Source organism: Arabidopsis lyrata (assembly GCF_000004255.2).
Source record: "Arabidopsis lyrata subsp. lyrata unplaced genomic scaffold ARALYscaffold_6, whole genome shotgun sequence".
NCBI classification, from domain to species: Eukaryota; Viridiplantae; Streptophyta; class Magnoliopsida; order Brassicales; family Brassicaceae; genus Arabidopsis; species Arabidopsis lyrata.
This window is the reverse complement of record NW_003302550.1, coordinates 1,888,614-1,911,196: the sequence shown is the minus strand read 5'-3', so window position 1 is coordinate 1,911,196 and position 22,583 is coordinate 1,888,614. Positions and strand designations below refer to the sequence as shown.

Here is a 22,583-nt window from a genome sequence, read left to right as displayed (position 1 = left end):
AACAGTCCAACACTAGACTTCAACTGTTTATTCTTTTTGTCATATGGTTTCAAGATTAACCGAACCAAATCGAAATTTAACCTAACAAACTTTGACTTACGCTTTCTAGTCGTATCCACCATTCTTTACCACTTTGATTTGATTGCAGGATTCTAGTTTGGGTTGATTCTATAGCTTTAGACCTAACCACTTTTCAATCTGAAATGGAAAACATTTGTGGACCAATATAACACTAATCCTAGAGCTAGATTCTATACCCCAAAAGCCCGCTCACCGACAATAACGTCTATAGATAGAATTAAATCGTTTTTTCTACCCCCAGAGCCTAGTCACACCTAATTTACATCACTTATTGTTATTGTTAGTGTTGCCCAAAAATTTGTTATGTAATTAACTAGCATCGGCTATTTATCCATCACTATAAAACAGATACAATTATCTTCTTTTCTTATTTTTTTGGTTCTTCCATCTCATTTAAAAAAAAAAAATAGGAAAGCTAATCATGTTTACACATTCGTATATGAGAATACACACGTATTGGTTGATGGGTCAGTTCGTCTTATAAAGTAATTATGTATGATAATGGAGGTAGTGGATCTAAGAGAGACAAGTGTTTGTTTGTGTCTCTTGCGTGAGAACTTGTGTGTATGTTTGATTTGTACATCAGTAAGTGTTGAATTGGATGTTGCTAATATGTGGACCAGAGATCCCACCCAGATACTTCTTTTTCCCTTTATGTACACCATTCAATTTAAATCCAACTAATATTTTACACATTTTCGGTAACATTAACTACGTTTCAATGTGCCCCGAAGATAGTAAATTAGTAGATTAATTGATAAACTCGCTTTATTTTGTACTGTAGATCTTTTAATTATTTAATTGCTTTCCATTAGAAACTAGCTAGGCAAAAAGAAAAGTGTACATCCACGTAATAGTTGCATCTTCTTATGATTGAAGTAATTAGTTACATTTTCTTGTTACACATATTAAACATGATACTATATATGAATATCTGTTGCAGCCAAAAAAAAAAAAAAAAAAAAAACTAGAAATATCTATTAATTGAAGATTAAGTTTATAAATTCTAATTAGTAAAGATTGTAAATGATGGAACAAATGCATTATGCTATAATCATCATGATTTGTTGAGAATATGATACCCCAACTTATGTTTATATATACAAAATAAATGTTCGAATGTTTTCTTTTCTCACTAATTAATTTCTTTCTATACGAGAGTGGATTTCATCTGGCTTGATTCCAAAGTTCTTAAGACCACTAATTGAGAGAATTCGTTATACATCAATTTTAATATCTACTCAACAATATATTCTGCATTATTAGTTGTCTTTTTGGCCTTGTCCTTTACGTTTGTCCCTGTTACTAATTATACAAATGCAACAAGATTATATGCCATAGTATTATCTCTCTAATTTATCAAATATATATATCAGCAAATCTAACCAAAGATTTCTTGGACCGACCATCTCATCATCATCCCTCTCTCTCTCTTTCTCTAGTCTACCCATTTCCTACTCTTATAGAACAACTTATTTCCTTTTGTGTAAAACTCAAATAAGAACTTGTATAAAGAAACAGATCATTAAGGATTTGAGATTTGATATCTCCATGGATTTATCAAGTCTTTGAGTTTCAGACTGGAATCGAAGCCTCAGAGTAAAAGAGAAAACAAAAGCTGATCTTGTGCTTATCATAGCATGAAGAAACTTGAATCTCTCATCTCAGTCTCTTTTGTAGTCCGATTCGAACATAAACCAGAGCAATAAGAAGAAGAAGAAGAACCTTAAAGGAGAGTCAAAAAAAGATTTGTGCATCTGTTTCTAAAGCGTTTACAGATGGCTAGATTCTTACTTGAGACGCAAGCTACCCCGACTATTTCAGCTACTGATGCAAATCCTAGAACCTTAGGAGACTCTGTCAGCAACAAGAAGAATATAGCTAGCATGGATACACACATGGTGATCGTACTAGCCGCTCTTCTATGCGCCTTGATCTGTGCTCTTGGCATCAATTCGGTCTTGCGCTGTGTCTTACGCTGCACAAGAAGGTTCACTCCCGACGAAGATCCAGTTGACACTAACGCAAACGTAAACGTAGCAAAGGGGATCAAGAAACGGGCGTTGAAGCTTATTCCGGTTGATTCATACAGTCTTGAGCTTAAGATGAAAGCCACAGAGTGTTTGATCTGTTTAGGAGATTTTGTTGAAGGAGAGACAGTTAGGGTTTTGCCCAAATGTAACCATGGCTTCCACGTCAAGTGCATCGACACTTGGTTGCTGTCACATTCCTCTTGCCCCACTTGCAGACAATCACTCCTCGAACATCAGACTCCAGCTAATGGCTCCCGGCGGGGTGATGACGTGGCAACGTAACAGAGCTTCATGAGGTCACTTTCAATGTTGAGTTTTTGCTTCACCTAAGTAGGTTTTTTTCTTTCTGGTTTGGTATATATATATATTTGTTTTGTTTGTAAATTACTGTTTACAATTAGGGAAGTTTATCCACAATTTACTTATATAATCTTCTAAGTTTTGGCTTTTCAAGTTTGATTTGGTTTTTGATTGACTTTGGTTTTCAGAATTGTTTAGCCTTTAACGAAATCTTTTTTCGGTTCGCCTCAGTCAGTTTTTTGTTCAGGTTTGAATAAAATAAATTTTTTGAGAAAATTGATTTGCTTCGATTCGTTTCTGTACTCAATTTTGTTTTTTTTAGTTAATGTGATTGTGACCTAAATGTATTGTTCATTCGGATGAACAGAAGTTAATAAAAAAGTTTGGGCCATTAGGCAACTGGAAAAAAAAGGCCAAGCACAGAAAGTCAGAAACGTTACACTAAGACTGTAAGACTTTGTAGAGGTTTTCAATTACCTCAGATATCACCACATATAATTATATAAAATGAAGACGAATAGAGTATCAGATATAAGGGAACAGAGTGTGCGTATAATATTGTGAGTCTAGCTCATATAATATTGTGAATATTTTCAAACCTCCTTTCAAATAAATAAAGATTTTATATGCTAACTCTACTTTAACAATGTAAAACATAAAGATTTCTATTAGAGGTTTAAATGGATTTATAAAGGTTTTAAAAATTTACAAGGATTTTAAAAGAATTTTAGTGAAAATCATTATTATTTTTTAAAAACAAGTTTAAGTATTAATATTATTTTTTAAAAATGAGTTTAAGTGTTAAATCTACATAACGCGAAAACATACCGAATTTCGAACACCAAAGCTTACGGACCAACGAAGGACATGATGCCTAGTGGCGGTTAGTTTTCAACGTTTTTAAAATTTAACACTTAAACTAATTTTTTAAAAGTAATAGTGAAATTAACATGGTTTTGGTTAAAAGCATTATTTTCTAAAAGTTTAAGTGTTAAATTTGTTTTAAATTTTAATTAAAACAATTAATAATTTTTAAAACTGAGTTAAGTGTTAAATTTATATTACGTGAAAACATGCCGAACTTCGAACACCAAAGCTTACGGATCAACTAAGGACAGGATGCCTAGGCGCGGTTAGTTTTCGACGTTTTTAAAATTTAACACGTAAACTAATTTTTTTTAAAAAAATAGTAAAATTAACATGGTTTTGGTTAAAATCATTATATTAAAAAAGTTTAAGTGTTAAATTTGTTTGAAATTTTAGTTAAAATACTTATTAATTTTTAAAAATGAGTTTAAGTGTTAAATTAAATCTATATTACGTGAAAACATGCCGAACTTCGAAAACTAAAGCTTACAGACTAACTAAGGACAGAATGCCTAGGCGCGGTTAGTTTTTGACGTTTTTAAAATTTAACACTTAAACTAATTTTGAAAAGTAATAGTGAAATTAACATGGTTGTGGCTAAAAATATTATTCTCATATCCCTTCTTTGTGTTTAAATGTTAAATTTGATACTACAACGATTAGACTATTTATAAACTGATGATTTGGGACTCAAGTTTCCTTTTCTTTTACTCTTCTGTTATTTCCATTTTTTTTGCTTGGGAAGTCCAGAGCAAAATCGAACCTTAGGTTCGGTGATAAACCAACGGCTAGTCAGATGGTTCGGGTAAAACTTCCCATTTTGTAGTGACGTCATAGGTTTTACCACGTGTAATTCTCAGTTGCTATATTTCTACTTAGTTACTGTTAAACCAACATCGCGTCGATTTCTCCTCTGTAGTTTGCTGCTCTGTATCTGCTTAGTGCAACAAAAGCGAAGTCACACTACATCACGAACCAAAGACCAATCCCAAATCGTCTATTGCAAGTGACTACAGTAGAAATCAACAAAATTGGTTCAATCAGCCAAAGTAAGCTCCACAAAACCTACTTAAGTATCCTTCCAATGTTGAATCTAAACGAGTAAAGCTGGTTTAAATTGAGATGTAGCATGATTCATCCACATGCTTTTTCAGAATTCTGTGATGAGATTACCTTATTGTTCGATTAGATCAAACTTTATAGTATACGTTTGATGATACAAATTCAGGATTTGGTCAAGGCGGATCCATAAGTTACTAAACTGGTGTTTGTAATTCATGGAAGTACGAAAGAGGAAACAAAATCTAAACACACCTTCTAGTCAAACCAATTTCCTTGTTTTCCACTATGAAAAAGTCATTCTTTGCATCAAGATGAATGAAAGACCATTGTTTGATAGTACAGTACTTACAGATAATAAAATCTTGATGGTAGAAGTTATGACAAGATGATTATATAAGTTTCAACAAAATCAAGACACTTTTTGTAGACTAAGCATTAATCATTTATAAAGATAACCAAACACAATGTCTCATATAACAACGACATAAAAACACACACACAAATGACACATACAAATGTTTATTTATGTAAGGGGCCAAGGTTCTTATGTTAAAACTGCAGAGATCGAATCAGCGATGGAGACAATAGTCGACGGTGAGACTCCTCGACTTCCGGACAAATACCATCTCTGCATCATCCCCACCACATTCGCATTCTCCACCTTCAGTTTCTCATCCTCTTTACCTTCCGTCTCAAACCCGATCTACCACCAATCAATAAACAATTATTTTAGGACCTTGATTGTTTCATATACGCAAGAAATTGCATTCAAATGTGGTTTTTTCTTTTCTATTTCAAACAAATTCATTAGTATAACGAAAACAGAGTTCCTCTGTTCCACGTGAATTTGATGCTTTGCAAATGGATGACTAAACATACTTTTATTTCTAAGAAGACATGAATTCGATATAATAATAGACGTTAACAGAGGCTCTAGATTATACCTCGCAAATGCCATCTTTGGCTGAGAAATGGTAAGTGATGATGGAATTAGCTTTGAAGTACTTAGACTGGAAAAAGCCAACGACCTTCTCGAGCTCGGTTTCTTCTTCTTCCTCGTACTTATCCTCCTCAGCCAAACGATCCCTCACCGTATTCTCTAGCTGCACTCCGTACTGAGCTCCTTTTATTTCCTTTATCACCACCACTCTTATAACCTTCTCCATCTCCGCTGAAATAAATAGAGACCCAAAATATATATATAGTCATCAGACGAACCGGTTCAATTTTATTCGACACGTACTTAACCAAATAAATTAAGTAAACCGGAGTTTATCCGGAGTAAACCAAAAAAAGAAGCCTAACCGAATTATATGACTAGTTCTTTTCATCACACTTTTTGGTATCACACAGCCAAAACCAATATTTAACCAAGTAGTCTATCTAAACCAGAAATCATCAAAACCGGAGAACCCTAATTCAAATTTGATTTGAAACGTAACAAGGACTAATTAAGATTACCGGAGGCAAGGGCGTCGAAGAAGTCGTCATCGCCGGCGAGTTCTTGGCCGGTTTTGCCTTTCCAATTATCAAGATGGGTTTTAACATCTGAAGGATCCAAGTAAACTCCGATCGCCGTGAACTTTACTTGAAGAAAGTGGATCTCGATGTCTGTGATCCCTATAACAAGAATAAAAACAACCCACATTAAATTATTACCTGAGATTTTATTGCATTATTAAGGTATCAAATATTATGGAAGCAAAAAAGAAAATATGGTTATCTTAGACCAAAAAAAAAAAAAAACCTTGGCCCAGAAGAGAGAGTGGCTTGGAAGTGATGATCTGTGGAGGAAAAGGAACATCATGAACCATGACCATCTCTGTTCCCACTGTTTGATAAACAAGAAACACAAATCTTAAGAAAAAGCAATGAGAAACTTTCTAGAACTGATAATCTTCCTTTAGTGGATAAAAATTTGTAATTATAAACAATGCAAAGAGTGTAGACTTACTTTCTAATTTATATTTACTTGAAACTGAGAGTGAAGGAATTTATAAACGGCTTGGTGTACTATTTTATGATCATAGAGAAAGAATATCTATCATGTAAATGTGAATATCTATATATTAAGCCAGGGACTGGTGGTAGGTAACATATTGCTAACGTTCAAAGCCTGTGATCTAAAAGAAGACGTATTCTTTTGATGAATTGAATTATTTTGATACCAAAACAACTTTATTTCTTTCATTGAATGTCTATGAAATATGTTTGTTTAGCGATCCACCAGAAAGCCACGTGTTTAGATCAAGCAGTCAGCCCACAACCACTCGTTCTACCTAACAAATGAAGATAAAGAAGTAAAATAAGAGAGATAAAATTGTATTACTATGATACAGTAAAGAGATCAGTGAAAGAAAGCGTACATAAGTTAGATACAAAATTAGAAGCAGCCACCTTTCTCCACAACGGCTATTGAAATCAGTAACGTAAAAGTGATGATGACAAAGAAACGGCTATGATCGCTTATTGTAGTTTGGATTAGATTCAAAAGCTGAACCCAGAGCTGAGTCGATTTTTAAAATGGGCCAACTATTTACAGTTTTACAAGCCCAAATCTCCAAGTCCATAGTCTTTTAAACGTGGCGCTACCTAAAAGGGACAAATATTCATAATGATGCATTAAAAATTTAACATAAAGATTTAAAAGGGATAAGGAATAAGCAAATTTATCCTTAGAGATTGATTAGACGAATTTGGAAAGCTAAAAAAGTTGGTAAATAAAATTTACAGTTTTATAGCCCAATTCTCCAAGCCCACTATGATACACTATCAGATTCCTTTAACATTTTTTTCCTTCAACATTTAAAGCACATTTATTTTCCACAGATTACACCTAACCACAAGCATTGTTTCATTGCCGTGTCATGGCTATAAATAAGCTTATTCCTCATCATTTCATTTAAGAAAAGAAAAAAGTAAACTTTTTCGACCTCAAATAATTTCTCCAAATTGAGATAAAAACAATGCTCGACTCCACCCCACTGCTTGCGTTTATTCTAGGTTTGCTTCTTCTTGCATTAACTATGAAGCATAAGGAGAAGAAGAAAACCATGTTAATGACTAGACACACGAGAAACCTCTCTCTCCCTCCCGGGCCGAAATCTTGGCCTCTAATCGGAAACTTACCGGACATACTAGGGAGGAACAGACCGGTGTTCCGTTGGATACATTCTCTTATGAAAGAACTCAACACCGATATTGCATGTATCCGTCTTGCGAATACTCACGTAATCCCCGTGACATCCCCGAGAATTGCAAGGGAGATTCTGAAGAAGCAAGACTCCGTTTTCGCCACTAGACCACTAACAATGGGGACAGAGTACTGCAGCCGCGGGTACTTGACTGTTGCGGTGGAGCCACAAGGAGAGCAGTGGAAGATGATGAGGAGAGTGGTGGCATCTCACGTGACGAGCAAGAAGAGCTTCCAACTGACGCTCCAAAAGAGAACCGAAGAGGCTGATAACTTCGTCCGGTACATCAATAACCGTAGTGTCAAAAACCGTGGTAATGGTAATGGTTTTGTGGTTATTGATTTAAGGCTTGTGGTGCGGCAATACAGCGGAAATGTAGCTCGGAAGATGATGTTTGGTATAAGGCATTTTGGTAACGGAAGTGAAGATGGATCGGGACCAGGGTTCGAAGAGATTGAACATGTGGAATCTTTGTTTACGGTTTTAACCCATCTTTACGCCTTTGCATTGTCAGATTATGTCCCGTGGCTAAGGTTCTTGGACTTGGAAGGGCATGAGAAGATTGTGAGTGATGCAATGAGAAAGGTAAGTAAGTATAACGATCCTTTTGTTGATGAAAGACTTATGCAATGGCGAAATGGGAACATGAAAGAGCCTCAAGATTTTCTTGACATGTTTATAATGGCTAAAGACACTGACGGGAAGCCTACTCTGTCGGACGAAGAGATCAAAGCACAAGTGACGGTATGCATATTATGGACTTAATATTATATCTTTTTAATTATCGAATTATATCTGGCTACTACAATATAGTACCTAGAGTTTTTTTTTTAGCAAAAAAGTTTCGTCCTTTCGTGACCAATAGTGACCTGACTTTATTAGTACATGTACTGTGTCTACAATTGTAAATCATTTGTCTATGAATGTTTTGTAGCACTTAGGACTGGTAAAAGTAAAACTATTACAACACCTCTCTAACCAGTTAAGTAAACCGGGATAGTTTAAAACTGATGATTACTTCAAAGATCATGGTACATTGTAATGGAGTTTCTTTAGAAAATCAAAGCTCTAAATATTTTCAATTTGGAATTCCATGCATTAGTGATGCATTTTCATAAGCAAAAGGTTTAATTTTATTTTACAAAAAAAAAATATTTTATCTGATCACCTCTAACTTTTTTGGTGGTTGATTGGACTATGAAGGAGCTAATGTTGGCGACGGTGGATAATCCGTCTAATGCGGCGGAGTGGGCTATGGCGGAGATGATTAACGAGCCGAGCATCATGCAAAAAGCCGTGGAGGAGATCGATAGGGTAGTTGGAAAAGACCGCCTTGTCCTTGAGTCCGATCTCCCAAATCTCAACTACGTGAAGGCTTGTGTGAAAGAGGCATTCCGGTTACACCCCGTGGCACCGTTCAACCTCCCTCACATGTCCACCGCTGACGCTGTGGTAGACGGTTACTTCATCCCCAAGGGAAGCCATGTGCTGATTAGTCGTATGGGGATTGGGAGAAACCCTAGCGTATGGGACAAGCCTCTTAAGTTCGACCCGGAGAGACATTTGTTCAATAACATAGGCGTGGATCCAAACGAGCCTGATCTCAATATAATATCGTTCAGTGCGGGACGAAGAGGGTGTATGGGTGTGGACATTGGGTCAGCCATGACGTACATGTTGTTGGCTCGGTTGATTCAAGGGTTCACGTGGTCACCAGTGCCTGGTGAGAGTAAGATCGATATTTCGGAAAGCAAGAGTGACCTTTTCATGGCAAAACCATTACACGCGGTTGCAACACCTCGTCTAGCTCCACATGTGTATCCAACCTAATTGAGAGAGTAAAGATTACTGTTTTTCTAGAAAAAGCTATTACGAATATTGTAGATGTAGTTCTGGAGTTTGCATCTAAAGTATAAGGGATGATCCAGATAGACTAAATATCTAAATCCAACAAATTCAACAAAATGTGGATTTATTACCTTTATGGGATTGTTTGTTTATCATTCAATGAAAATAATATAACTTTTTGGCTTTATGCATCTAAAAATTTGAAGGGGCGATCCTAATAGACTAACTATCTAGATCCAACAGATTTAATAAATTGTGGATTTATTACCTTTACAGGATTGTTTGTTTTGATCCAAAAAAAAAAGAAAGGATTGTTTGTTTATCATTCAATGAATTTGTATTTAAACATTGTAGGTTTTATCTATTTTTGGTGGATTTTTCTTAGAAAAAACTAGTAAAAGAAATTTGGAAAACAAAATTCACAACTTTGACCATAATATTAATAGGATTTCCGCATTATTACGACATGTACTATTTTCATTCTCACGATTTCGACCTATACTTTTCTATCCTTCATAAATAGACATAAACTATATTTATTCTTTACAAAACGACATGAATTTTTTTTCGGTCCAAATGTCTACACCTCCAATCGAAATAGATAATCCCGATTCTAAATCCGATTAAAACGTTAAATAGCAATTAATTACTGTTTCGCGTTTGACTAGTTCCGACTATTTTTTCTTTGACCCGATAAATCCAGCTTAAAAACCAAATAGTTTGTTTTGGTGATAGAATTAAATTCGCTTCTAGGGTTCTTCATATTTGGGGAAAAATCGATAGACGAGTGAATAGGAAATTTGGGGAAAACATATTTTGAGTGATTTTCATATTTAGCAAACGACGTCGTTTTTAAGCTGGGCTTATCGAGTCAAAGAAAAAACAGTCGGATTTGGTCAAACACGAGACAGTAATCGCGATTTAACGGTTTAATCAGGTTTAAAATCGGGATTATCTATTTCGATTGGAGGTGTAGACATTTGGACCGAAAAAAAAGTTCAGGTCGTTTTGTAAAAAATAAATATAGTTTATATCTATTTATAAAAGGTCGAAAAGTATAAGTCGAAATCGTGAGAATAGAAATAGTACGGGTCGTAATAATGCGGCAACCCATATTAATATGAAAAGCTTATAAATATATTTAAGCTATAGTTGACTCCAACGTGGACTCTAAGCTGACGTGGCAAACACGTGGTGAGCACGGAATCCACTTAATTAAGAAGACGAGTGTCGCGTGTTACTCCGATCTCCCCACACACCGAAACCACATTCCCACGTGCCTATCGAGTTCTACATCTCATGATGACCGTCCGATCCGGTCCTCTGAAGCATTGTCTTATAATCCTACGGCTTAGATCAAGCAACACTCGACGGCAATACGTCTGTTCTAGATTATAAAAAACGCCGTTATTTCGTTAAAGGTCTTTAATCATTGACCTCATCCCACTTTCTCAAAGGGCAATAATCCTCTACATGATTCCTACTGTGCAACCATGTTCCCTTCTCTAGTATACTCCGCTACAATCACTAACAACCACTTAAACGTAAAAGGCATATACGCACCGGGACTTAGCATGGATTGAGTTACACCCGATTACAACTCGTCAAACAGGTTTCAGTTTAAACTGACGTCAGCATATTTTAATAACCTAGCGTTATATCAAGTCATCTTCTTACGTTAAAGTTCTTCCTACAATCCTATACTCATCCGACCGCTAGATATATTTCTCCGCCTGAATCCTCGCCGTTGTTTCATAACGTCTTGTTCATAGAAACATTAAAGCGAATCTAGGGAGGATTTAATCTCCGGATTTTGTGATTTAAGATTTTTTTTATTGACGTGGAAATCTCATCACCGGGGAAAGATGGCGTATGCAAAAATCGGTTACGGTGGAAGTTATCTAGTGCAACGCGGCTCATTGGAGCATCCATGTGGATCCGATCATAATGCGAGATTGCTTTCATCGTCGTTCCCGATCAATCTAGGCGGTACTCGGCGATCTAGCGTTGGAACGATCACGGCGTCGATAGCGGAGACCGTAACGGAGATAGAGAAACAGAGAGGTGGAAGAAGAAGCGGAGGGAGAAGCAGAGGAGGTGGAGGAGATAGTAGAGCGGTGGAGGCGGAGCGTGAGAAGCTAGACAGGTGGATGAAGGAATCGGTGACGGAGATCGTTAAGAATTTAAGTGAAGCGCCGTTGTTAGTCCATTTGTACACCGGAGATAAGGAGGAGGGAACGGTGGTTGTGATGAAAGCGGAGGAATGGGCGGCGGTGAAAGGGAGATGGGAGAGAGGAGAGGCGGAGATGCCGGAAGGAATTGTGTTCGTGGAGCAGTTAGGAGCGGCGGAGGAGAGTTGTGGCTGTGGTTTTGACGGTGGCGACGGCACACGTGCGTGGGGGTTGGTGGTACAAGGGAAAGGAGTTGAGTGTGGGCCGGTTTGTTATCTGCTTAAGACGACCCGTGTCGGGTCAATGTCAGGGTCAGGATCCGGGTCGGGTTTGGGTATGCGGTGTACGCATTTCTGTTTAGCTAAGGTGTCAAGTTTTAGAGAGACTAGTGAATCTCAGCTTAGGAATTGTTGGCTTGTGGGAAATTGATAATGGAGCCCTTTGCATAATCTTGTAAATAAATATTTGACCAAATTTGGGTCAAATATCCAATATGGTTTTTTTTGTTTTGTTTTTTTTTTTTTTTTTTTTTTTTTTTATTAATTTTTTTTAAAAGCATACCATAAAGGCAGCGCAGAAAGTTCACATTACAAGTACAATAAAGTTGAGTAAAGATGGTAATCGAATCTTCCGCTTCGATTAGCTTGATAAATAAGCAAAGGAGAGATACTAGCCACGTCCACGACCGCTTCCTCGATTCCCGCGTCCGCGGGGACCCCGTCCACGGTTATGTCTTCCCCGAGCATTAGAGGACGCTTGTACCTCCTGAGCTTTGATCGACGGCTGAACAGGTCTTTCGCGTAGAATTCTCTGCCCAGAAGGAGTCATAGAGCCTACTAAGACATCGTATGAATCTACTATATCAAATATGTTGATATTATTAAAAACTTAATTTAGTAAAAGAAAATCAAATATGTTTTTAAAAGTAACAAAATTAAATGGAGGTTGAATAACAATTGTTTTTAATGTTTGTAGATTACAATAATGTAAACGTATTATTTTCCAAAATACAGAATTGAATAACACAAGATTTCACAATTACAATATTTTATGCAATTAATACTTATAAATATGATTAGCTTTTAATCTGTTACTTAAATTGAAAATTCAAATGGCAAGCGGAGCCTTCTTGTAATTTACGGTTTAAGTAGTTGGTTTATTAAAAAATAGCAATAAAAGTGAAAAAGGCCTTTACGAAATTAGTAATGAGCTAACAAAAATTCAAAAGATTCGATTATAAAGGCCCAAATTCACTATTCCCTCCAAATCGCGTTTAAGCCTCGTTTGAATTTGAAAAACCTCAAAGATCCCCCAGAAAAAAAAAAAAAACCCAAAAGAATTAAAACATTTGTTGTTTGTCAGAAATGATTAAACTACGCCCACATCGCGCGCTCTTCACACCTCATTCCTCTGCTTCTTCTTCTTCCCTCTTCTCCAATTTCTAGGGTCTCAAATCCAACATTTCCGATCTTTACTAATTGACCATCAGATCTTAAAACCCTAGACTTCATCACTCGAACCCTCGATCTCCATTTCGAGTATTTTTCCCTCGAGGAATCAGAGAATCTGTTATCACCATTTTCTGGGTTTTCTCATTTCTCGAAACTTTTTGGCTTTTGTTTTGGTCAAATATTCGAAGGTAAATTTCTGGGTTTGCTTTCGTGGTTTTAATTGAGTCGCTATGGAAGAACACGACAATGTTTCTGGAGGGTTTTCTCCGATTCCCAGATCCGACTTAAAGGTAACCTCTTTACTTCTTCTCCTTCATTGGATTTTTGTTGAATTGATTTTGTTCGTTTGCTGATTTACTTTGCCTTTCAATTTCTCGATCTAATTATACATTGCTTTACTTTTTCGATTTCTGGGATTTTAGATCGGAGGCGCTGAATTGGATGAAAGACTGAAGTTGAGTAAAATTCAACCTGTTACACCAACTCTAAATTCAGGTAATTTACTGTTACTAGCCGAGCCAATTTCATTCAATTGTTCATCGTTTTATGATTCTTCATATTATGGTTTCAATGAGATTGAAGTTTAAGAAAGGCATAGAATAGATAGCCTAAACTTTGATTCAAATGTAATTTGAACATCCGTTGCTACAGGTGGCACTGCTTCTAAGGACATTGAAAAAGCCAATGAAATGTCTCAAGTTGGTAAAGTTTCAGAGAGTTTTGTTAAAGAAGGGATGACTAATAAGACTCAACTGTTAGGTCAAAAGGTCAAGTCTTCTTCCAGTAAGCTTGTTCTCAACGCAGATGTTGATTGTGATAAGAGAGCTTTGCTTAAGAGATGTGATAATGCGGATGCTGTTTCCAGCTGCTTGAATGATGATTTAACATCGGTTTGCTCGTCCAGGAGAAGCCAGAAAACTAGTTCAATGGATGTTTATTCAGAGTGTGGGAGTTCCAATGGTCCTGTTGCGAAAAAAGATCCAATGAAGGTTTGGACAGAAATGAAACAGAACGGGTATCTCTCTAATCCGCACGGTGGGATTTCAACGACATCAAGTAGCTGTCTCGTATCCTCTTCTCATGGAGGGATACCGGCTCCAAGGAAACGTGGACGCAAAAAGAATAATATTGACGCTGCAATGGCTAAGAAGAGAAAGATAGAGATTGCAAGGAAGGAAGAAGTTGACAGGTTTGCTAGGCTAGCTGCTCCTAGTGGACTGCTTAATGAATTGAACCCTGGAATTATTAACCATGTGAGAAACAAAAAGCAAGTACTTTCCATTATCGAAAACATTGTCAAGTCTGAAAGAGATGCTGGAAACTTCTATCATTCTACATTGAGGCATAGTAATAGTGCAGTTGGGAGTCCTAGGAAAAACTTGGGAGATGTGAACACTGATGCCTTCGGATCTGATTTTAACCAAGGATTCAAGTATGCCATGCCAAAAGGTAAGTACTCTATGCGCTACTACGATGAGAAATGCGCAGATGATGAGTTAAGTGAAGAAAACAATACAGTTAGGTCGAGGTTTCACGTGGCAGGTAAGTTCTCAGAAAATGCCAGTTCCTTGTCGAGCGAGGACGCATCAGATCTTAACAGTGCTAGTGTTCTCACTGTTAATGGTATGTTCTAGAATTCAATACACAATGTGCATGGTTTTATACTATCATATGTGGCTTAGATGGATCTTCATCTCTAATTTGCAGCGGCTACTGTAGCTTCTCAATGGTTGGAATTGCTTCATCAGGACCTCAAAGGCCGTGTTTCCGGTAACCAAAACTCTTATATGGTCATTCATGCTATGAAAACTTTAGTACTTGGCTGTTCTTTAAATCTCTTTTTGGTTCTTTTCAGCTCTTCGACGTAGCAAGAAGAGGGTTCGTGCAGTTGTCACGACAGAGCTACCTTTCTTAATAACGAAAGAGTTTCCACCCGATCAAGAAAATGACCCAACTTTACTCTTCGATGGGGCTTCAAGGGCTTCAACAGTCGATGTCCACAAGACCAGATGGATGACTTTGTTTAAGCAACTCGAACACAAGCTCTCAGAAGAAGAGTCACAATTGGTAATAGAATTAAGATTTCCTAACCACACATCTTACCTTTTTTCATTGGCATCTGATATGGAGTTTGTGAACTTTGAAAATATTCAGGAAAGCTGGTTAAACCAAGTGAGATATCTGCAATCACATTGTGATCAAGGTCTGCAACACTTGAGCTTGAGTTCTGGTCAGAATTTCTTACACTTAGGGATGCCACTGGACTCTAGGTATGGCCATTTCACTACCTATTCATCTCATTACCAGTTTAATATGTTTCCCCAATCCAAATTTTTAGTTTCCTGCTGTTCAAATTGTGTTGCAGAGCTGTAAACGCGCTGATGTCAGATAAGGATTTAGTCATTAAAGCAGCTGCAGCCTCTATATTCTCGACCTGCAGTTTTCTGGAGGAGAACATAACCTGTAGCTGAAATCCTTTAAACCTCTGACCAGTATCTGATTTAAGCCTTTTAGTTGAAAACTTTTTCCCAGTTACTTTAGTGTAAACTTTCATAGCAGAGTTATTCTTTGTAATATCCATCTGTAACACTAGGAGCAATATGCTCATCAGCCTTCTTTTTTTTTTTTTTTTTTTTTTCCTATTTCCTTTTATAGATTCATTTTTCAGCCATTTGTTTTACAGTAAGAACCTTAGTATGCTAAATTAGTTAAGATTCTGAAAGTTATTAACATCTCTTCTTGAATAAAGAAGTAATCTTGAGATAACTATGTATTGTATTATGATCCGAATATGTTCTGGCTATTCAAAGTTTGGATCTTGCCCTAAGCCTAATTTCCCCAAAAAGTCAAACCTCACACATGGAGTAACTACTACAATTTACAATATGTAACAGTGATCTGGATCTGTAAATAAGGTTTTGGATCTTACATAGAGAACCTAGGAGCAGAAACTGGTGTCATCATGCTGAAAACAAGGTTGCTTTGTTTAGAGCCAGTTAGAGACCATCTTGTTTGGTGTTGCTTTGGCAGATGGATCTTCTGGAGCTTTAGCCAATGAACGATACTGAAGCTTCACACTCTCTGCGTTGTCCAGTGTTTTCACCACATACCTGCAAATGTAGCAAATGAGCTCTTAAGTAACAGAAACATTTATACAAAAGTTGGTATAGATTTTTGCTCAAGGGTTGTACAGGTGATGCCTTTATCAGTGTACAAGAAAGTTTGCAGTGAGAAAGAAAGAAATGAGAGTTTACCAGCCGTTTAAGCATTGAGTAGTCACAACAGCTTCCCGGCCAACAAAACGAGGTGGTGTCCTCTTATTTCCCTGATTCATGTTTCACTCCATCGGTTAGCAACTCCCGCAATCTTCCATCATAAGAAAATACCTACGATAGAGAAAAAAATCGCAGGGAAAAAAAAGAAAGGACCGACCTTTATTATAACTCGATCTGCCACAGCAAATGGGAAATGATTACTTTTGTTCCTTGATCGACCTGAATGATTAGTGACACCAAATGCACGTCTCTCCTGTGTATATGGAAAAGGAACCTCTTGTTTGATACATAAATAAATGTGAGAGGTCATATGAATAGTAGTATTGAATTACTTGATCAAATCCTTCTCGTTTTCTCTTCGATGAATGGTTTGACTGTGAATTCTCTTCTCGGCAGAATGCTTGTACCGCAACTCGTAAAGCTGCGAAAAATCGGGCGAAAATAATGACAAGGAGTTCTCTGAGACTATACCAAATACAGAAATCATGAACTCTAGTAACTCACTGAGATTTGGGGTTATTGAGTCTTCTGAGACTGGTTGTGAACATGTGCAGCAAGCCTTCTAAGAGAAGGCGACGGAAAATAGATTTCATAAGCAAAAGAAAAGAGACAAAAGCAAATAGCAGAAACAAAACTCTGTACCATCTGTTTCACTTGTTCAATTCCTCCAGCTCCAAAAGTGTGTCCACAAGGTAAAATCATAGCATCAGCCATCAAAGACCCTCTGCAATTGTGCAAAGAGAATCACATTTAACAAAAAAAATAGGCTATAGATTAAACGCAAGCATGATCAAATACCAATCCAATGGTTTCCAACTTAAAAAGTATCAACGTCCACACTAACTTCTTGGCGAGGTAATAAGTTAATAACACTAAAAGCTCTTTGTAATTCCGGAACCATATATCACTACACCAAGATTCAGAAAGTTCTACATATTTGCTTCCATTATTGGAGAATTTAAGAACTAAACGAATTTCAAGAGTTTAGAACAGAGTCCTATAAGCTCAATAACGACTTTAAGACCACAAAAAAAACCCGTAAAAACCAAGCCAAAACAAAAAAGAACATACGTTGTAGGATCAGACAAAATGGTCCTCAAGGACTCGATTGAATTGCTCGAAGAAGAAGAAGGGTCTCTTCTGCCGCTGAAATCACACCCATTATCCACAGCGATAGATGATTCCTCATTCCTAGAAGCAAAAGTCGTTTCCATCGTCTTAAAATGCTGTGAGTAGTAAGCTGCGTTGTCTTGTCCAACCACTATCACTGCATTACCATTTTAGTCCACCGCCTCAATACTCCCAAAAGTAGAAACTTTTCAAACTTAGAATTCCAAAAAAACAAAAAACTTTGTGTGATTCTCTTACCAGCTCCTGCAGATACAGAATCTTCGCCAGCATCTTTGTTCATGCCCATGTCGCCTTCATTTCCGTCTATGTCATCATCCTCGTCTTCTTCTTCCACGTCAACGTCATCCTCGCCGTCGGACCCACCACTGTCGTTAGGGTTTCCGATAATGGGTTTCTCCGAGTAGAAATTCTGACGGAACTCTAGATGAGGGTGTGGATTAGCTGCAGCGGCGGCTGCTGCTGCTGCCGCCGCGAAATACCGGTGGTGGTCGCCGATAAAAGCAGCGAATTCACGGGTTTTAGGGTCTTGTTCGCCGACCCGAAAACGTAACGGGTCAGCGTCTTGGACAATCATCGGCGGCGCGTTGAAAGGCGCCGATGATAGCCCTTTTCCGGCCATGGAATGATGGAATCAAACGATCGAAAATGATTTAAAACCTAAAAATTAAACAAAAATTGAAGATAATTAAGCAATTAAGAAGCTAAAATCAGGGTTTGGTTTAGTTTTGTGAAACAAAGAAGGAATTTTGAAGAAGAGAGATGAGTGATATGGGGAAATAGTTTCAGTTTTCAGCGATCAAATGAAAAGACTAAAAGAGGAGAAAGAAGAAGAAGAGGGAAGCAACATGACGTCGTTTAGAGAGAAGATAAACTAAAACAAAACGGTGACGTTTCAACCACAACAGACATCAGGCTCAGATTCTATATCGGGCCCATGGATCCAAAAGTAAGTGTGCGGAAGAGAAGTCAACGGAATTTATCTCTTTACTGTTGTTGTTTCGTGTGTCCGAAAATAATTTGTCTGAAAATCATTTATTGTTTTGCCTTATTAGAACACTGTACAACTGCTATATTGAAGCTACTAGATATCAATCACCATGTATAAACTATGGATTTAGATGGGAACTTGTCATTAAGCCAACAATATTCCTGTTTCAACTGTATAAAGATAATCTTTTATTCTATCATATCTTTTGTGCAACTGCCATTGGAACTTGTTCTGTTCTTCATAAACAGTGTCTAGATTTGTTGGACTAAATATGTTTGATGGATATCAATATAAAACATAAGTAAATCCATCGGGACAGGTTTTCTGATTTTTCTCTAGTACTCATGATTTCATTGTTCCCATCAAGAGGATTAATGGTGTTTTCAAGATGTTTTAGTGTTAATCATATTCTTGATCCAATCATCATAGATAACATTTGGATTATGAGAACTTTCAGGATTCTTGGAACACAGACTATGGTTAAAGTGGGTGTTGGAAAGCTATTTTTATATGGACTCTCAAGTTGAATGGAAAAAGGATCCAAAGATTCTGCATCATTGTGCGTTCAATAATTAGTCTCTCCTGTTGACTGAATATTATTAAGATGGTGTTACAATGAGAGGATCCTTGTAAAAAAAAGTACAGGTACAACCATACAAGGAATCAAGCACTAATGAGATCAGATCATAACAAACAGACAACAATTTTTATATTTATTCTGGAGAAGACTGGTCTCTCTGTTCTTTGATGTTCTTGAATATCTTAGAACTCTTGTCAAAAATCTTTGCTCTTCTGTTATAATCTTTAGGGTCTCTCCCATCATCAGCCCCCATGATAGCTTCCTTCTCAAGGTACTCCACAGGAGACTGATCTCTCTGTTCTTTAGAGTTCTTGAAGATCTTAGAACTCTTGTCGAAAATCTTCGCTCTTCTATTGTAATCTGTAGGGTCTCTCCCATCATCATCACCCATAATAGCTTCCTTCTCAAGGCACTCCAAGAGCTCCCATACTCCTCTGTTTGCTTCTCCGCCACATATACCTCTTCTCTGAGTCAATTCCTCCTCTTCCTCCGGTGTAATTGGCTCCATTGCCGCCGCATAACCCGACCCCGAAGCCACGCATCTAGCAGCAGCAACCCACCTCTCCTTCTTGGCTTTAAGGCTCAGCTTGGTCTGTGGGATTGCCGTGACCGAAGATGAGGTTTTATATGTTCTCGAAGATGAGTTGGTGATGATCTTTGTGCAGGTTTGAGAGATAGCTTCCATTGTTTTGTCTGATGGAGTTCTGTTGGGTCTCTTTGTGGTCTATATAAGGTTTGGGTAATGTGACCCATTAACACACGGCATTCATCACACGTGTGGGAGTGGCGATGAGTAAGAGAGTTTTCGAGATTCTCCAAGCTTGTTCTTGTGGCACGTGTCTCGAGATTCTTTTGCCGACCTACTTTGACTCTCTTCAGAGGCTTTTATCCAAGCTTTTGTTTAGTATAGTAAGCTTACTGTTCGCCGACAAAAAAAGAAGCTTACTGTTCAAAATCAGACACGTTTGTTTACTTCTAGAACTTGCACCTAAAGATCATTTTTGAGTTTTGTAATATGAACCAGACCTAACCGGATCCAACTAAAGTTTTATTATCACATCGACTCGGTTTAGTTTGATTTCTCATAAATGATTTCAGATCAAAACTTGCATACAGATTTTAGCTTGAATGTGGTACCTAGGCTTTGTATTCTCGCATTCAAAATATGCAAATTTCTGTGACAAGTTTGTCTAAAACCTGCAAATTCTATATAGTTTCAAAACCTGCCTGATAAGAGCATTCACTGTAAGCAACAACACATTGAGTAGCAAATGGAACATCTGATAAGTCTACAAACTGCAAAAGAAAACGAACTAAAAGATAAAAGATATAGCTAGGGACTTGACTAGATGAAAATTCCCAAAATGGTAGAAGATGTTTTTCTATTTCAGATGTGCAAACCCTCTTCACAGCCTTTGTGAGGATCACATCGTTGAAATGTTGGAACACAAAAGGCGTATGGAAGATTTGAATTTTAGTTTCCACCTTCATTGATAAACCCTTCTTTGCGGCCTTCAAAGCCAGGACGCAGGAGCTTTTTCTCTCTCTTGGCGATTTTCCGCATCTTATTTTGTTCAATCCTATCGGCAATATTCCCTGATCTCTTTTGCTGCTTCTCCACCTTGAACTTTTGTTGCCCTTCAACTCTCTCTTTCCACTTCTCTGCGTTCTTCTCGTGCCTCTTCTTGTCTTTGTGGATGCTTTGCTTCAATAGCTTTGGGTCATCATGAACCTTGATACCAGCTGCCCTGCTTGTAGCTGCCTTCCATGAGTGCTTCTTTGCAATTACATCTCCTTTTTCTGGATCCTTCTTTGCATCCTCTAACTTTATAGCCCTTTCAAGTTCTTTTGCCTTTGAAAGCCTCCGTTTCTTTTTCTCTTTTCCGTGTTCTTCATCGTCATCAATCTTGACGTAACCAAATGTAAGGTCCTTAGCAGCCTCCTCCACATCCAACTTACCCTTACCTTTATCTGCTGACTTATTTTCCTCCACAGTCTTCTCCTCAGAAACTGTATCCCTCTTTCTCTTATTTGGCAGAATCTTCTTCCTTCTCTCATTGCTTCTTGGTCTATCTGAACCTCCACGACCACCTTTGAGCTCATCAATTTTGCGGTGGAGACGTTGCCTCAGCTCTTCGTACGTAACAGATTGATGATCCTTTTGTCTGTTGTTGTCTGTTTCCTCCTCACTGTCATCATCAGGAAGCTCAGTACCAGAGTTTTGCCGGTCAAACTTCTGCTTCCGTAAATCCGCGTGTTTCTTCTTTTGCTTCTGCTTCAGTGAAGCCAATCTTTCCTTCTCTATCTTCTCCTTCAGTAAATCGAGAGTCGTCAAAGCAGACTTCTCTGGGTCCAACTTATCTCTCTTCGCCTTCTTTAGGTTTTCATTTGTTATTTTCTTGGCTTTAGCTTTTCGAGCCTTGCTAAGACCTGGAAACCATTTTCTTTCTGTCTCATCAGGTAAGTAGAATCTTGCAGGGATGAGCTCTATCAACTTATCGAAAAATTCAGTATGCTGATGAGTCTTGAAATCCAATCCAGAATCACGATTACCCTTCTTCTTTGCCATCTACAACAATAACCAAAACCAATCACAATCAGAAAAAAAGCCCTTTCGGAGAATTGACATATAACAAACTAAGGACTCATAGTCAAGTTTCAGATGCTAATTAACACATAAAAACTGTAGAATCAACTTACCATGGCGGATTAACAAAATATGAGATAATAAAAAGTTACTCGAATGCTCAAGAATTACTGGGGAAATCAAAACTTACATCAGTCCCACGAGTTTTAGTCATTGCTCTCCACAGAGGAGATTAGCCAAAAAGTCGGAAACCTCAAGACAAGCTGCAGCAATAAAACAGGAAATATTAATAACTGTGAAAGACTAGATATGTATTTTCGATATACATTATGCATAGCTATAGCTAAGCTAGTACAAATACTGAATCACATCAAAAGACACAAACTTTACTCGTTTACTAGATACAGAACTAAAGAAGATGACTTTGTAGACAAAATTTCAATTTGTGTTCTTGAGCAAATATGCTCATTCATTATCCAGAAGAGAAACAGAAACCCTAGTATAATAGAGCAAGTTTACCTAATATAACAAGCTCAGGATAAGTAAAGAGAATAAGAAGCATGCAAAAACAAGCATAAGAAACAAATGTTACCCTATAGAATGTAGAAGAAACCTAAATCGAACAACCATGAATCGTAGAAACTAATACAATTTTAAGTTTTTCTTATCAATTGAGGAATCATCATAACTCAAAACTATAAACGATTCTGACTCTGGAATCAATTTTCTTGAGCTAAAAGAACAAACCCAGATGGAAAGAGAACGAATTGATGGAAGAAAGGAAGAAAAAACAAAGACAATCGAAGGAAAATCTCACCTGTAGCGACGATGGCGAATCAACGGCGTTGAGAGAAGAAGACAGAGAGACGAAGAAGAAGAGGAGGTTCCGTGAAAGTGGTTAGGGTTTGAATGGTTTTGTTATTTCTCAATTTTGATGAGGGTATTTATGTCAATGCGTTACCTCAACTTCTCTCCTCCAGCGCCCCAAAAACGGTTCGGTTTAATCGGATTCAAA

The 22,583-nt window shown here is 37.4% G+C and overlaps 8 protein-coding genes across 10 annotated transcripts; 4 read left to right on the top strand and 4 right to left on the bottom strand.

Moving 5' to 3' along the window:
* Positions 1-506: 506 nt before the first annotated feature.
* Positions 507-2,836, top strand: LOC9307218 (RING-H2 finger protein ATL73). Its single transcript, XM_021020384.1, has one exon. It carries the CDS (start codon positions 1,860-1,862, stop codon positions 2,394-2,396), a length of 537 nt encoding a protein of 178 aa, XP_020876043.1. The 5' UTR covers positions 507-1,859; the 3' UTR covers positions 2,397-2,836.
* A 1,804-nt stretch (positions 2,837-4,640) lies between these two features.
* On the bottom strand, positions 4,641-6,521 carry LOC9309271 (probable chalcone--flavonone isomerase 3). 2 transcript variants are annotated; one of them, XM_021020377.1, is made up of 5 exons: positions 6,298-6,521; positions 6,091-6,200; positions 5,805-5,963; positions 5,288-5,514; positions 4,641-5,046 (listed from the first exon to the last, which is right to left on the bottom strand). In XM_021020377.1, exons 2-5 carry the CDS (start codon positions 6,161-6,163, stop codon positions 4,888-4,890), a joined length of 618 nt encoding a protein of 205 aa, XP_020876036.1. In that variant the 5' UTR covers positions 6,164-6,200; positions 6,298-6,521; the 3' UTR covers positions 4,641-4,887. The 2 variants fall into 2 exon arrangements, with proteins under 2 accessions (XP_020876036.1, XP_002871147.1); XM_002871101.2 differs by having other exon boundaries at positions 4,656-5,046; positions 6,091-6,174; positions 6,298-6,520.
* A 788-nt stretch (positions 6,522-7,309) lies between these two features.
* On the top strand, positions 7,310-9,570 carry LOC9309270 (phenylalanine N-monooxygenase). The gene is made up of 2 exons (XM_002873156.2): positions 7,310-8,281; positions 8,741-9,570. Exons 1-2 carry the CDS (start codon positions 7,310-7,312, stop codon positions 9,365-9,367), a joined length of 1,599 nt encoding a protein of 532 aa, XP_002873202.1. The 3' UTR covers positions 9,368-9,570.
* Positions 9,571-10,941: 1,371 nt separating this feature from the next.
* Positions 10,942-12,037, top strand: LOC9309269. Its single transcript, XM_002873155.2, has one exon. It carries the CDS (start codon positions 11,251-11,253, stop codon positions 11,983-11,985), a length of 735 nt encoding a protein of 244 aa, XP_002873201.1. The 5' UTR covers positions 10,942-11,250; the 3' UTR covers positions 11,986-12,037.
* Positions 12,038-12,757: 720 nt separating this feature from the next.
* LOC9307217 lies at positions 12,758-15,773 on the top strand. 2 transcript variants are annotated; one of them, XM_021020300.1, is made up of 8 exons: positions 12,758-13,297; positions 13,430-13,502; positions 13,659-14,456; positions 14,550-14,630; positions 14,715-14,777; positions 14,863-15,074; positions 15,162-15,277; positions 15,373-15,773. In XM_021020300.1, the coding sequence occupies exons 1-8, from the start codon at positions 13,238-13,240 to the stop codon at positions 15,476-15,478; spliced, it is 1,509 nt and encodes a 502-aa protein (XP_020875959.1). In that variant the 5' UTR covers positions 12,758-13,237; the 3' UTR covers positions 15,479-15,773. The 2 variants fall into 2 exon arrangements, with proteins under 2 accessions (XP_020875959.1, XP_020875958.1); XM_021020299.1 differs by having other exon boundaries at positions 12,759-13,297; positions 13,659-14,630.
* On the bottom strand, positions 15,747-18,332 carry LOC9307216 (U-box domain-containing protein 62). Its single transcript, XM_021020344.1, has 8 exons — positions 17,651-18,332; positions 17,354-17,549; positions 16,925-17,006; positions 16,787-16,844; positions 16,615-16,703; positions 16,440-16,535; positions 16,262-16,332; positions 15,747-16,117 (listed from the first exon to the last, which is right to left on the bottom strand). Exons 1-8 carry the CDS (start codon positions 18,030-18,032, stop codon positions 15,994-15,996), a joined length of 1,098 nt encoding a protein of 365 aa, XP_020876003.1. The 5' UTR covers positions 18,033-18,332; the 3' UTR covers positions 15,747-15,993.
* A 616-nt stretch (positions 18,333-18,948) lies between these two features.
* LOC9307215 lies at positions 18,949-19,691 on the bottom strand. Its single transcript, XM_002871099.2, has one exon. The coding sequence runs from the start codon at positions 19,664-19,666 to the stop codon at positions 19,115-19,117; it is 552 nt and encodes a 183-aa protein (XP_002871145.1). The 5' UTR covers positions 19,667-19,691; the 3' UTR covers positions 18,949-19,114.
* A 501-nt stretch (positions 19,692-20,192) lies between these two features.
* On the bottom strand, positions 20,193-22,494 carry LOC9309268 (ribosomal RNA-processing protein 14). Its single transcript, XM_021020340.1, has 3 exons — positions 22,386-22,494; positions 21,759-21,831; positions 20,193-21,550 (listed from the first exon to the last, which is right to left on the bottom strand). Exons 2-3 carry the CDS (start codon positions 21,780-21,782, stop codon positions 20,456-20,458), a joined length of 1,119 nt encoding a protein of 372 aa, XP_020875999.1. The 5' UTR covers positions 21,783-21,831; positions 22,386-22,494; the 3' UTR covers positions 20,193-20,455.
* Between the last annotated feature and the right edge of the window lie 89 nt (positions 22,495-22,583).

Coding starts and splice junctions, on each gene's coding strand:
- LOC9307215 (XM_002871099.2), bottom strand. CDS start 19,666: ATGGAAGCTATCTCTCAAACCTGCACAAAGATCATCACCAACTCATCT.
- LOC9307216 (XM_021020344.1), bottom strand. CDS start 18,032: ATGGCCGGAAAAGGGCTATCATCGGCGCCTTTCAACGCGCCGCCGATG. Junction 16,845..16,924: donor TTGAACAAGTGAAACAGATG/GTACAGAGTTTT, acceptor GCCTTCTCTTAG/AAGGCTTGCTGCACATGTTC. Junction 16,704..16,786: donor CTCAATAACCCCAAATCTCA/GTGAGTTACTAG, acceptor GATTTTTCGCAG/CTTTACGAGTTGCGGTACAA.
- LOC9309269 (XM_002873155.2), top strand. CDS start 11,251: ATGGCGTATGCAAAAATCGGTTACGGTGGAAGTTATCTAGTGCAACGC.
- LOC9309270 (XM_002873156.2), top strand. CDS start 7,310: ATGCTCGACTCCACCCCACTGCTTGCGTTTATTCTAGGTTTGCTTCTT. Junction 8,282..8,740: donor AGATCAAAGCACAAGTGACG/GTATGCATATTA, acceptor TGGACTATGAAG/GAGCTAATGTTGGCGACGGT.
- LOC9307218 (XM_021020384.1), top strand. CDS start 1,860: ATGGCTAGATTCTTACTTGAGACGCAAGCTACCCCGACTATTTCAGCT.
- LOC9309271 (XM_002871101.2), bottom strand. Junction 5,964..6,090: donor ACTCTCTCTTCTGGGCCAAG/GTTTTTTTTTTT, acceptor TTCTTGTTATAG/GGATCACAGACATCGAGATC. Junction 5,515..5,804: donor CTTCGACGCCCTTGCCTCCG/GTAATCTTAATT, acceptor TATTTATTTCAG/CGGAGATGGAGAAGGTTATA.
- LOC9309268 (XM_021020340.1), bottom strand. CDS start 21,782: ATGACTAAAACTCGTGGGACTGAT. Junction 21,551..21,758: donor CTAAAACTCGTGGGACTGAT/GTAAGTTTTGAT, acceptor TTATTGTTGTAG/ATGGCAAAGAAGAAGGGTAA.
- LOC9307217 (XM_021020299.1), top strand. CDS start 13,238: ATGGAAGAACACGACAATGTTTCTGGAGGGTTTTCTCCGATTCCCAGA. Junction 13,503..13,658: donor TACACCAACTCTAAATTCAG/GTAATTTACTGT, acceptor CCGTTGCTACAG/GTGGCACTGCTTCTAAGGAC. Junction 15,075..15,161: donor CAGAAGAAGAGTCACAATTG/GTAATAGAATTA, acceptor GAAAATATTCAG/GAAAGCTGGTTAAACCAAGT.